This window comes from Heterodontus francisci, chromosome 18 (genome assembly GCF_036365525.1).
Source record: "Heterodontus francisci isolate sHetFra1 chromosome 18, sHetFra1.hap1, whole genome shotgun sequence".
NCBI lineage: Eukaryota > Metazoa > Chordata > Chondrichthyes > Heterodontiformes > Heterodontidae > Heterodontus > Heterodontus francisci.
Window position 1 is genome coordinate 73,919,872 of NC_090388.1, and position 13,770 is coordinate 73,933,641.

General features: G+C 48.8%; 1 protein-coding gene across 3 annotated transcripts in view; it reads right to left on the minus strand.

Annotated features, from left to right (window-relative positions):
* LOC137379721 (contactin-1-like) overlaps positions 1–13,770 on the minus strand; it is a 934,724-nt gene that overhangs the window by 485,578 nt on the left and 435,376 nt on the right. For all 3 annotated transcript variants that reach the window (XM_068050989.1, XM_068050987.1, XM_068050988.1), the window contains 3 exons: positions 12,951–13,157; positions 9,333–9,432; positions 7,796–7,977 (listed from right to left, as the gene is read on the minus strand). In XM_068050989.1, the coding sequence (XP_067907090.1) occupies positions 7,796–7,977; positions 9,333–9,432; positions 12,951–13,157 (489 nt within the window). The remainder of the gene's footprint in view (positions 1–7,795; positions 7,978–9,332; positions 9,433–12,950; positions 13,158–13,770) is intronic.

The window sequence follows — 13,770 nt, forward strand, 5'->3', positions numbered from 1 at the left end:
CTCTCGAGACAAGGAGGCCAAAGAAGAAGAAGTATAGGTAGGTGGTAGGGGAATATCGGGACAGGTGAGGATGTGGTAGGAATATGGGATTAGTGTAGGATTAGTATAAATGGGTGGTTAATGGTCGGCACAGACTCGGTGGGCCGAAGGGCCTGTTTCAGTGCTGTATCTCTAAATCTAAATCTAATTCAGTCCCACCTACACCTCTAAATAAAATGCCGGTCTTCCCAAATTCATAATCTCATTTACTATTATATAATAAATAAAGAGAAACGGTTTCCACTGCCAGAAGGGGTTGGTAAGTGGAGGGAACAGATTTAAGATAATTGGCAAACAAACCTTAGGGGAGATGAGGAGAATTTTCCGTTTTACACAGCCAGTTGTTATGATCTGAAATTCACTGCCTTGAAGGATGAAAAAAGCAGATTCAATAGTAACTTTCAAAAGGGAATTGGATAAATACTTGAAAGGAAAAAAACGTAGAGCTATGGGGAAAGAGCGGGGAGTGGGACTAATTGGATAGCTCTTTCAAAGAGACGGAACAGGCACGATTGGCTGAATGGCCTCCTTCTGTGCTGTAAGATCCTATGATTGATGCCTCAGCCTCCACCGTATGACACACGTACAGTGCCGTTCTTTTGAATGCAGTATTTGGATGAAGTGTCTTTGAAAGTGCTGCTTTCAAACACAGTGTTATTTGATTCTGTTTCCAATGCTGGCACATTTCAGAGTTCCGGATGTAAACAAAATACAGTTCTCTGCAAAACTGCAAAATTACAAAAGTGCACTTAATCACAAACACACATTTGAATTTACTATACTCTTTAAATGAAGAGTTCTATTTCAGGCCAGAATTGTTTCTGCACTCTGCCAAGGATTAAATGCAAGGAAATGTTTGATCACAGCCTCTGCTTCACTTGATGCTCGTTAGGATTCCAAACTCTAATCCCTTCACTGCTCTGCAGCTGTGAGGCAATTGATCTGCTGTTGGGCGGAAGACCACACTGGCTCAATTAAAGCTCCTTAAAACCACTAACAGAGCCCATCATGTTTAAAGAAGCATGTGAGTGCTTGACGGGGAAGCACAGGTTAACTTCACATCAGATCTGATTGCACTCTGTGAAGTGAATGGAAATGAGATGCCATGGGAGATGAAAATCTAATTAAGTTAGTCTTTTAATACTTAACACATCAAAGTGCCAAAATATAATTTTGGGAGGAAGCGTTTAGGGATGATAGTTCTAAGGACGGGGACTTGTTTCCATTTCAGATCCACTATCTAGCACAGCCAGGACTAATTAGCATATTTGGTGCAGAGTCGACTCTGCCCCAACAATATGACTCAGTCCCAAACTCACAGAAAAGGGCTCCCTTCTGACATGAAGCACCCAAAAGGAACACAGCAATACAACTGATCCAGTGTGTTAGACAGCGAGCTTGGAGGAACAACCAGATAACAGTTGGAAATGGATCTTTCTGCAGGATTTTAAGGATATATTTTCAATAAAATAAACCCGCAACAATACTTTAAGATATACTAAAGCTGCAGGACCAGAGAAACACAGATTCAGGGTTGTAAAACGTGAATGTAGGGCAGGAATGAGAAAGTAAGTTTTTACACAAAGGGTGACCAAGGGTTGTCATGCATTGCCAGGAAAGGGAGTTGAAGGAAGTGGAAGAACAAGATCAGATGAGCTGAAGGGCTTCCATCAGCTGAACCTATCTTGTGAGCTTGGACTAATGCCCAAGAGAAATTTATGCCTCTAGTTTTTAAGAATAAAGAACCAACAGAGCACTGAATCCAGAGAGAAATGCGTCATAAATAACATCAACATCAATAACCAAAACTCAGCAAATTGTGCAGTCTCCTAAAGTTTGCCAGGAAGATGTGAAGGCAAACGGAGAGAACAAATTCCTGTACTATCTGCCCGGTCCGTGCACGCCACATCATAGAACTGCCCGGTCTGTGCACGCCATATCAGAGAACTGCCCTGTCTGTGCACACCATATCAGAGAACTGCCCGGTCTGTGCATGCCATATCAGAGAACTGCCCGGTCTGTGCACGCCACATCAGAGAACTGCCCGGTCTGTGCACGCCATATCAGAGAACTGCCCGGTCTGTGCACGCCACATCAGAGAACTGCCCGGTCTGTGCACGCCACATCAGCGAACTGCCCGGTCTGTGCACACCATATCAGAGAACTGCCCGGTCTGTGCACGCCATATCAGAGAACTGCCCGGTCTGTGCACGCCACATCAGAGAACTGCCCGGTCTGTGCACACCATATCAGGGAACTGCCCGGTCTGTGCACACCACATCATAGAACTGCCCGGTCTTTGCACGCCATATCAGGGAACTGCCCGGTCTGTGCACGCCACATCAGGGAACTGCCCGGTCTGTGCACGCCACATCATAGAACTGCCCGGACTGCGCACGCCACATCAGCGAACTGCCCGGTCTTTGCACGCCATATCAGAGAACTGCCCGGTCTGTGCACGCCACATCATAGAACTGCCCGGTCTGCACACGCCATATCAGAGAACTGCCCGGTCTGTGCATGCCATATCAGAGAACTGCCCGGTCTGCACACGCCACATCAGAGAACTGCCCGGTCTGTGCACGCCACATCAGAGAACTGCCCGGTCTGTGCATGCCATATCAGAGAACTGCCCGGTCTGCGCACGCCACATCAGAGAACTGCCCGGTCTGTGCACACCATATCAGCTATCTGCCCGGTCCGTGCACGCCACATCATAGAACTGCCCGGTCTGTGCACACCATATCAGAGAACTGCCCGGTCTGTGCACGCCATATCAGAGAACTGCCCGGTCTGTGCACACCATATCAGAGAACTGCCCGGTCTGTGCACGCCATATCAGAGAACTGCCCGGTCTGTGCACACCATATCAGAGAACTGCCCGGTCTGTGCACGCCATATCAGAGAACTGCCCGGTCTGTGCACACCATATCAGAGAACTGCCCGGTCTGTGCACACCATATCAGAGAACTGCCCGGTCTGTGCACACCATATCAGAGAACTGCCCGGTCTGTGCACACCATATCAGAGAACTGCCCGGTCTGTGCACACCATATCAGAGAACTGCACGGTCTGTGCACGGCACATCAGAGAACTGCCCTGTCTGTGCACACCATATCAGAGAACTGCCCGGTCTGTGCACGCCATATCAGAGAACTGCCCAGTCTGTGCACGCCATATCAGAGAACTGCCCGGTCTGTGCACGCCACATCAGAGAACTGCCCGGTCTGTGCACGCCATATCAGAGAACTGCCCGGTCTGTGCACGCCACATCAGAGAACTGCCCGGTCTGTGCACGCCACATCAGCGAACTGCCCGGTCTGTGCACACCATATCAGAGAACTGCCCGGTTTGTGCACACCATATCAGAGAACTGCACGGTCTGTGCACGGCACATCAGCGAACTGCCCGGTCTGTGCACGCCATATCAGAGAACTGCCCCGTCTGTGCACGCCATATCAGAGAACTGCCCGGTTTGTGCACATCATATCAGAGAACTGCACGGTCTGTGCACGGCACATCAGCGAACTGCCCGGTCTGTGCACGCCACATCATAGAACTGCCCGGACTGCGCACGCCACATCAGCGAACTGCCCGGTCTTTGCACGCCATATCAGAGAACTGCCCGGTCTGTGCACGCCACATCATAGAACTGCCCGGTCTGCACACGCCACATCAGAGAACTGCCCGGTCTGTGCACGCCACATCATAGAACTGCCCGGTCTGTGCACGCCACATCATAGAACTGCCCGGTCTGTGCGCGCCACATCAGAGAACTGCCCGGTCTGTGCACACCATATCAGCTATCTGCCCGGTCCGTGCACGCCACATCATAGAACTGCCCGGTCTGTGCACACCATATCAGAGAACTGCCCGGTCTGTGCACACCATATCAGAGAACTGCCCGGTCTGTGCACACCACATCATAGAACTGCCCGGTCTGTGCACACCATATCAGAGAACTGCCCGGTCTGTGCACACCACATCATAGAACTGCCCGGTCTGTGCACACCATATCAGCTATCTGCCCGGTCCGTGCACGCCACATCATAGAACTGCCCGGTCTGTGCATGCCATATCAGAGAACTGCCCGGTCTGTGCACACCATATCAGAGAACTGCCCGGTCTGTGCACACCATATCAGAGAACTGCCCGGTCTGTGCACACCATATCAGAGAACTGCCCGGTCTGTGCACACCATATCAGAGAACTGCCCCGTCTGTGCACGCCATATCAGAGAACTGCCCGGTCTGTGCACGGCACATCAGCGAACTGCCCGGTCTGTGCACGCCATATCAGAGAACTTCTCATGTGACAGGCCTGCTCTACCAAAATCTCCACCAGAACTATTTCTATCACACTGCTCGCTTGTGGGCAGATGATATAACTGCACCTGCCCTCGTGAAACCACCACCATCTCCAACTTCTCTATGAGCTACTGGGAACAGCAATGCAGAAAGTTGCTTTAGCTCCAGGAGATTCATTTATACACAACAGATAAATTCAAGAGGGGTTATTATAAGTAAATAATGCAAAGAGCTCAGTTAAACAATCTCAAATATAAGGACTGTCTTGACAACTCTGCCAACGCAGAAGCGTGCAGGCTATAAAGAGGACAATGGTCATCTACAATTCAAAACAATACCATACAATAATTCTCATGCCTCTCAGCTACTTCTTTCCCCAGAGTTATCCAGCTCCCACTTTTTCCGACCTCTGGAAGTGTGCTTTACCATAAACTGGGTAAAACGTCAGCTTGGCAGGACTTTCTGTCCATTCTAGGTTTATATATAAGACCTCTAAAGATGAGTTTTGCTTGCTTGCTGTCAAAAGGAAGGCAGTCTTCCTTAGCCAGCTGGAAGACAGCCAACAGGGGTGAGACCGAGGAGTCAAATAAGTCAAAGGGGCACAATTATAAAAGCCTTCAACTTCAGGGCTGTCCAATTGTGTGAAGAAAGCCAGAAGAAATTATTTTTTAAAATATGAATCATCATGAAAGGGCAGAGGGAAAACTACAGACTGACAGCCAATAACTAGCACCTTTCTGCCACTTCTATCCTAAATGTTCTCTGTTCAATTTCTGTGAAGTCACCAAAGCAACAGAATGCACTAATAAATGAAAGCAGCAAGAGGCAACTTGTAGAAAGGTCGTTGAAAGAACAAGCCTCTTTTTCTCCACCTTAATTGCAACTCTAAAATCCTCTGCTGTAGGCAATCAAGTAATGGCCTCTCCAAGATGCAAAGGTTTGATCGTTTCTATTGGAGATAATGAACCTCTACAAATATTAACAGGGGTTGGTTAACTCAGTCGGCTAGATGGCTGGTGTGTGATACAAAAAGATGGCAACAGTGCAGGTTCAATCCCTATACCAGCTGTGGAAGTTTATGGAAGCCTACCTCCTCACCTTACCCCATGATTGAAAAGTGGTGACCCTCCAGCTATACATTACCAACTGTCTCTTTCAAATGGGAGAGATTCCTTTGGGACTATGTCAATATTTAAAGTGCTTTTTTTTATCGATAGTAAAACTTGCATTGTTCTTAAAGCCACACTGCCTCTTGTAAATGAGTGACACTGCCAGAATTGTAGGGAACAATCCAGCATCAGTGCAAAACCCCTTCAATTCATGCCAGCACTGGCAGTCTTGACAGACTTGTATTTTTATAGTGCATTTCACAACCTCAGGATGTCTCAAAGCACTTTACAGCCAATGAAATCATTTTGAAGTGCAGCCACTGTTGTAAAAGCTGCAGCCAATTTTCACACAGCAAGTTCCCACAAACAGCTTTGTGATACTAACCAGATAATCTGTTTTTAGATGCTGGTTGAGAGATAAATACTGGCCAGCATATTAAGAAGAACTCCCCTCTTCTCCACCTAAAAAGGGCAGACAGGCCATCTGTTTAGCGTCTCATCTGAAAGACAGCACTCCAACAGATTTGCACTCGGGGTAGAAGTCGAGAGCAGGAGTAGGGTGTGAGTGCGGGGCATGTGGTAAATATCAACTCCCAGTCCTCAACAGCACAAGTCAGAGTGCCGGAAGTTGATCTGCAGGCCAGGGCACAATCTCAGGTGGCAGGAGGCTGCTGCCATCGACGTATGGGCGGCACAGTGGCGCAGCGGTTAGCACTGCAACCTCACAGCTCCAGCGACCCGGGTTCAATTCTGGGTACTGCCTGTGTGGAGTTTGCAAGTTCTCCCTGTGTCTGCGTGGGTTTCCTCCAGGTGCTCCAGTTTCCTCCCACAGCCAAAAGACTTGCAGATTGATAGGTAAATTGGCCATTAAAAATTGCCCCTAGTATAAGTAGGTGGTATGGAAATATAGGGACAGGTGGGGATGCGGTAGGAATATGGGATTAGTGTAGGATTAGTATAAATGGGTGGTTGATGGTCGGCACAGACTCAGTGGGCCGAAGGGCCTGTTTCAGTGCTGTACCTCTAAATAAAAAAATAAAGTAAATAAATAAAATAAACAAACGGCCTCATGGTGAGGTGGTGACTGACCTTGTAATCACCAAGGGTGTGGAGCAGGGTGGGGACGGGGGTTTAGCTGAGGGTAGGAGAGGCCTAAATCTTCCTCGATGGGCCAAGCAAAGCACTCTTGTTCCTCCAAACCCTACTATGAAAGTCTAATACAGTAAAAAGAATTTTCTTTATGAGCCTCACCCAGCCTCTTGACATCATCAGAGCCCAATTTGCATATTTAAAGGTAGACACTGGTTTCTGCCAATGAATGTCTTAAGCCTGCAGTTTAATATCAGAACCTGTGGGAAGGGTGTGGGGCATCAACAGCTGAGTCTAACTGGTAACTGCCCAGCCACTATCCTGTGGACAGGGTTAAGATCACCTCTTAGGCTTTTTAAACTATACAGCACGACAACAGAACAGGTCAAAAGGCCTTTCAAGAACCCAATGAAATGAAAGCTGTAGTATGATTGGTAGGGGGCTGTTAACTGATCCAAGGCTGGTGACGTACATCTTAACAGGCTGAGGACATGATTAGGCAGCCTGTCACAATGTGTCACACTGTGAGGCAGTGAGCGACGTCGACAAATAAGCGGAATTCTCTCACCCCTCATCTGGAAAGCAAACCCTTAAAGGCTGAACCATATCACTGACAGAATCATAGAAATCATACAGCACAGAAGGGGGTCATTTGGTCCATTGTGCCCAGGCTGTCTCTTTGAAAGAGCAATTCAATTGGTCCCATTGCCCTGCCCTTTCCCCAAAACTCTGCAAATTTTTGCTTTTCAAGTATTTATCCAATTATTTTTTGGAAGTTATTACTGAATCTGCTTCCATCACCATTTCAGGCAATGGATTGCAGATCACAACTCACTGGGTTAAAAAATCTCATCGCCCTCTGGTTGCTTTACCAATTATTTTAAATCTGTGTCCTTGGGTTACTGACCCCCGCTGCCAGTGAGAACAATTTCTCATTTGTCTCTCAAAACTGATCATAATTTTGAACACATTCCTTAAGTCTCTCCTTAACCTTTTTGTTCTAAGGAGATCAGCAGCAGTTTCTCTAGACTTTACACATAAATCATGTCCCTTATCGATGGTACCGTTTTAGTTCACATCCTTTGCACCCTCTCCAAGACCTCAACATCGTTCCTAAAATGTGATGCCCAGAAAGAGACACAAAGCCTAACCAGTGATTTGTAAAACTTTAGCATAACTTGCTTGGAAAAGCAGCCCCTCAGTCTCAGAAAACAAGTCTTGCTTGGCCACTGGGCATATGGATTCCCTTACCATGTACAGTGAGCCGTCCCTCAACGCGGTCCTTTCCTTTGGAGTTTCTTGCTTCACATACGTAAGTCCCTTCATCCTCAGGCCGGATGTTTGTTAGCCTTAGGACCGAGTTGAAGGTGAGCAGCTCAGCGCTGCTTGGCAAGCTTCCCTCCACCTTCCGCCACTGGACTTGAGGGAGTGGGCTGAAGGGAGAGAGAGGGAAAGAGAAAGGAAGACAGAGAGGGAGAGAGACAGAGTGTGAGATCAGGCTTGTGTATGACAGCGCTAGAACAAAAGTCAAACCGAAAACCAAGGCCAACTGTAGGCTATGTCAATCTAAGCTGACCATCAAAGATCCAGCCTAAAAATTAAATGCATGATGTATTTCTCAATTTATTGAGAATATTAGCCCAAGGGAAAGGCACTTTTCCTGCCCTTTGCAGAGCCCATACTCCAGGGGTAAGTGGAGAGCACAAAAACATTCCCAAAGCTCACCTTGGAGTAAGCGCAACTGCTCCTAAAAGATTTGCACTGCGAAGAAAATATCTTCCGGTGCAGAGCCAACATGGTAATGAAGTTACGCAAACCGCAACGTCACTGGTTCAAATTCCAGATCTGTGTTGGGTTTGATCATCTTACCTGGGGTAGGAGCTGGGGCTGTATAACTGGTCTCAACACCCACGTGACGGAGGAAGTGGAAGGGTAAATAAAATCAGCCAACCCTCCCACTCCCGATTGCCATCCAGTTCCCCCAGTTAGAAAGGGTGTGGTTATCTCGTGCTGACAGGAATGGACCCTTGTGCAATGCCCTCCACAGGCTAAGAACCTGCTGACAAAAGCCGGCTGGACGTCCTCGACGTGCTTGTACATTGCTGTGCTCCGATGAGATTTGTGAGGCTCACACCTTAAGAATGGCCTCTTGGGCAAGGTAATGAAGGCAGTGACCTCCTGTTCATCTGTCTCCCAACAAGGAGTCGTGCCATGGAAAGGACAGGACAAGATTGAAGAACGATAAACAAAGAAAGTTAAATTATGGGGTTTGGTTGCATAAACCTGGTTTGTACTTCCTCATGTGTAGGAGATTGAGGAGTGATCTAACCATGGTTTATCAAACGGTTAAAGGATTCAATAGGGTAGATACAGAGAAGCTGTTTCCTCCAATGAGGGAATCCAGAATGAGGGGGCATAATCATAAAGTTAGAGCCTAGCCATTCAGAGAATAAATCAGGAAGCACCTCCTCACAGAAAGGCTAGTAGAAATCTGGAATTCTCTTCCCAAAAGGCTGGATCAACTGGAATATTAAGACTGAGATAGACTAATTGATGTTAGGCGAGTGTATCTAGGGAAAGGGAACTAAAGCAGGTAAATGCTGTTGTGGTACAAATCAGCCATGATCTAATTAAATGGCGGAACAGGTTCGAGGGGCTGATTGGCCTACTCCTGTTCCTATCTAAGTCCGATGCCTCATTAATATCTGCAAGTGAGAGAAAAATGGCTTCCAGTGAGAGAGGACTACACCACCCTTAAAACTGTAGCGACCTTATTCCTCATACTTACTTTCCAAGTGCAAAGCATTCAAGAGTTAGATTTTGGCCCGTCACGACTTGGGTATCAGTGAACTGCACCCTGATGTCAGCAGGATATCTTTTCACTACGCCTGAGATTTAAATCAAACAGTACAAGAAATCTTACTAAGGTTGCTTGTAATGATTTAGTCATATGTGCTACATGAGTAAGATGAACAACAGGACAAGGCAACATAATTATGGAAACTCCCAGGTTGCTTATAATGATTTAACTTTCATTCATCATTTACTAGCAATTGCAACAAAATGACCATTTGGCTCCCTGATGGCTCATCGAGTCCAGCCAATGAGTAGCTGAAATGTAATACTGGGAGGAGGGTCCCAGTTTCTATTCTTAGCTTGCACCCAGTGCGCTAGTCCCAACTACAGCACACGTTGGCACCCGATGCGGAGGGGTGTGGGCCGGGAGGAGGATCTCCTTGTCAGTCTGCTCCCAGGCCTGGCCAAGGTGGCAATTCACAGGGCCAGGCTGCAGGCCATCGGGGACTCCATCCGCCCTGATTGCCTGCCCCTTTTCCAAGGTTATGTTCGTGCCTGGGTGTCCCTGGAGAAGGAGCATGCGGTGTCCGCCGGTTTACTTGAGGCCGTCCGCGACCGGTGGGCACCGCAGGGGCTGGAGTGCATCATCGATGCCGAAAATGGCATTTTAATTTGACTTTTGTTTCATTTATCTGTTTTTAATAAAGTTATTTATTTGATTTACATATCAAGGGGGCCTGAGGAATAAAAGCCCCACTCAACAAAAATAAAGAAAAGGGGCTTAGGATCTAATGGTTGCCTTAAAAAATAACGGGTTAGAAAAAAAAAAGCACACGTTGGCACAACACAATTGGCCACAGTGCCTACTGATTAGCGGGGGAAGAGAATAAAGTAAATCACTGACAGGGTTCCCTCTCCTGACTTTTTTTTATTCATTCATGGGAAGTGGGAGTCACTGGTTATGCCAGCATTTATTGCCCATCCCTAATTGCCCTTGAGAAGGTGGTGGTGAGCTGACTGTTACTCAGTGATTCCCACTGGACGTTGCACACCTGCTAGAACAAATCAGCATCTACTAACTTTTCCCACTGAGCTGAGCCTTCAGTAATCTGCACTCTTCGGGCTAGATTTTGTTCCCAGCTCGATGTCGGGTCCTGTGGGGTTGGGGGGGAGGGGGCGGGGGGAGATGGAAAATCGGAGCCGCAGCAGCCGCCAGGGAACCCGCACTGGGATTGTCGGGCCTGAGCTCCCCGCCGGCAGGGAAGCTCCATGGCGGCCCCTCCACAGCTCTGCAATGGGACTGGAATTAGCATATTTAAATTACATATTTGCATGAATTAAAATGTAAACCATAGTGATCTTACCTTCAGTTCCCGATCTTCAGCATGACGAATGGCACTCACGTGCCTTCCAGGGAAAACTAGCGTCACCGAGGTGGGGAACAGGTGAACTCTGCACTCTGATGGGTGGGTGGGGAAGGGGTGAACTCTGCACTCTGATGGATGGGTGGGGAAGGGGTGAACTCTGCACTCTGATGGGTGGGGTGGGGGTGGGGTGAACTCTGCACTCTGATGGGTGAGGTGGGGGTGGGGTGAACTCTGCACTCTGATGGGTGGGGTGGGGGAGGGGTGAACTCTGCACTCTGATGGGTGGGGTGGGGGAGGGGTGAACTCTGCACTCTGATGGGTGGGGTGGGGGAGGGGTGAACTCTGCACTCTGATGGGTGGGGTGGGGGTGGGGTGAACTCTGCACTCTGATGGATGGGGTGGGGGTGGGGTGAACTCTGCACTCTGATGGATGGGGGGGAAGGGGTGAACCCTGCAATCTGATGGATGGGGGGGAGGGGTGAACCCTGCACTCTGATGGATGGGGGGGAAGGGGTGAACCCTGCAATCTGATGGATGGGGGGGAGGGGTGAACCCTGCAATCTGATGGATGGGGGGGGAGGGGTGAACCCTGCACTCTGATGGATGGGGTGGGGGAGGGGTGAACCCTGCACTCTGATGGATAGGGGGGAAGGGGTGAACCCTGCAATCTGATGGATGGGGGGGAGGGGTGAACCCTGCACTCTGATGGATGGGGTGGGGGAGGGGTGAACCCTGCACTCTGATGGATGGGGGGGAGGGGTGAACCCTGCACATTGATGGATGAGGTGGGGGAGGGGTGAACCCTGCACTCTGATGGATGGGGTGGGGGAGGGGTGAACCCTGCACTCTGATGGATGGGGGGGGGAGGGGTGAACCCTGCACTCTGATGGATGGGGTGGAGGAGGGGTGAACTCTGCACTCTGATGGTTGGTGTGGGGGAGGGGTGAACTCTGCACTATGATGGGTGGGGGGGGGCCGAAGGGGTGAACTCTGCACTCTGATGGTTGGTGTGGGGGAGGGGTGAACTCTGCACTATGATGGGTGGGGGGGGGAGGGGTGAACTCTGCACTATGATGGGTGAGGGGGGAGGGGTGAACTCTGCACTATGATGGGTGAGGGGGAAGGGGTGAACTCTGCACTATGATGGGTGGGGGGGGAGGCGTGAACTCTGCACTATGATGGGTGGGGTGGGGGTGGGGTGAACTCTGCACTCTGAATGATGGGGGGGGAAGGGGTGAACTCTGTGTTATGGTGCACTGTTTGCAGGGCTGGCAGCCTTTTAAAATGGCGCCAGCACGTGCTTCTTCAAAAGGTGACGCCATAAACAGTGTCACCGAGGCCGCTCCCACCACGTGATTGGGGCAGGGAGGCCCCTGTGAACATGTAGGATTGCTGCCCGCCGCGTAATCGCATCGGCGCGGTGGAGCAGGTCCTGTGGGGCACAGCCACCATGTTCAGCGCCCGCCGCCGGGAGGAATACAAAATGCAGCCCTACATTTGGGCAGCTTGAGTGTAGAACACCTCCACATTGACTTGATGGCCAGGCCATACCAAGTTAGCTACTCTCAACTAGGGGTACAGTTGGATGCTACAACTGGTCTCAATGTCCACTGGCTAGGGAATGCTCCTGCTCTAGATTGCTGGTTGGTAACTCCTGCTGGATAGTGTCCATGTGTGCACAAGTTAAGTGTGGGCAAAGCTAGAGTCTGCAATGCCCTCCATATAACATGCTGTGGACCCATACTTGAAGAGTTGCTACTCGGTTGTAAGAGTCAGAGAATTCAGGAGAGGAGGTGGGCTGGGAGGAAAGGTGGGACAACTGGAAAAATGAAGAACTTCCATATTCTGCCAGGGAGACTCCTTCTTGAGTCTCTGAGCAAGCGTAAGACAAGATCTGATAAACTTCTGTGAAACTTTGAGCCAGGACTGCACGTCCAAAGTTAGGGAGAGCGATCAGTGGTCCTTCAGAACTTTCCCACTATTATTCGCAACAGATGGGCCTCCATGTACAAATTCCCGAGGTGTGTCATCAACGTGCGAAATTCAGCACAAGATTATGAATTCCTACGGTCTACAATAAAACTTATAGGCTCTAAACAACATGCTTTTGGGAGGTTTCCATATTGGCTCAAAATATCTTTGCATTAATGGCCCAAAGCAAATCCCATCTGGACACCTACATGTTTTCTTTCTCCGCCCTTCAAAAGCAAAGAGAGAAGAGCTGCAAAATTGGGGGTTCTCACCATCAGTTTGAGGGATGAGAGGAATGTACTTGCTGAAAACGCTTTTGGAAATCGACGGACTGCTAACAATACAGGAGTAATTGCCCACGTCGCTCTCTTCCACTTTTGCAATGTAAAGATTCCCAGTCGTCTGGGAAACAAAATGGTGCCTGCCAGACACGATGAAATTGGGGAACTCATTCAGTAGCCAGCGATAGGTGAGGTCATCTGTGGGGAAACAAAACACTCGGTGAAGAACGGATGACCCAGTTGGAGCACTCTATGCGGTGAAACGGTTCAGAAAACAGTTTTACACAAGTTTGTGCAGCTGGATGTGAATGCTGAGCAAATCCAACACTAACTCCATGCTTTGTCCCTGATGTCGGCATCAGGCATGTTTAGGTCACGTAAGGGAGTTTGAATCAGGCTACATTTTCCTGCACTGCATCCCTACAATGAGGTACATTTTATGTGTGGCATCAAGTTCCCTATTTCGAGCTAAGTCAGTGCATTATAATTTTGCTGGTAGTTGTAATTGGAAGGAATCTTTCCATGAGAAAAAGATTTGCATTTATAGAGCACCTCTCATGACCTTAAAGACTTGCAGGTTGACAGGTAAATTGGCCATTATAAATTGCCCCTAGTGTAATTAGGTGGTAGGAGAATGGTGGGGATGTGATAGGGAATGTAGGATTAGTATCAATGGGTGGTTGTTGGTCGGCACAGACTCAGTGAGCCAACGGGCCTGTTTCAGTGCTGTATCTCTCTTTGACTATGACTCTATGATAATGACCAGGTAATCTGTTTCAGTGATGATGGCTGAGAGATAAATTTTGGCCAG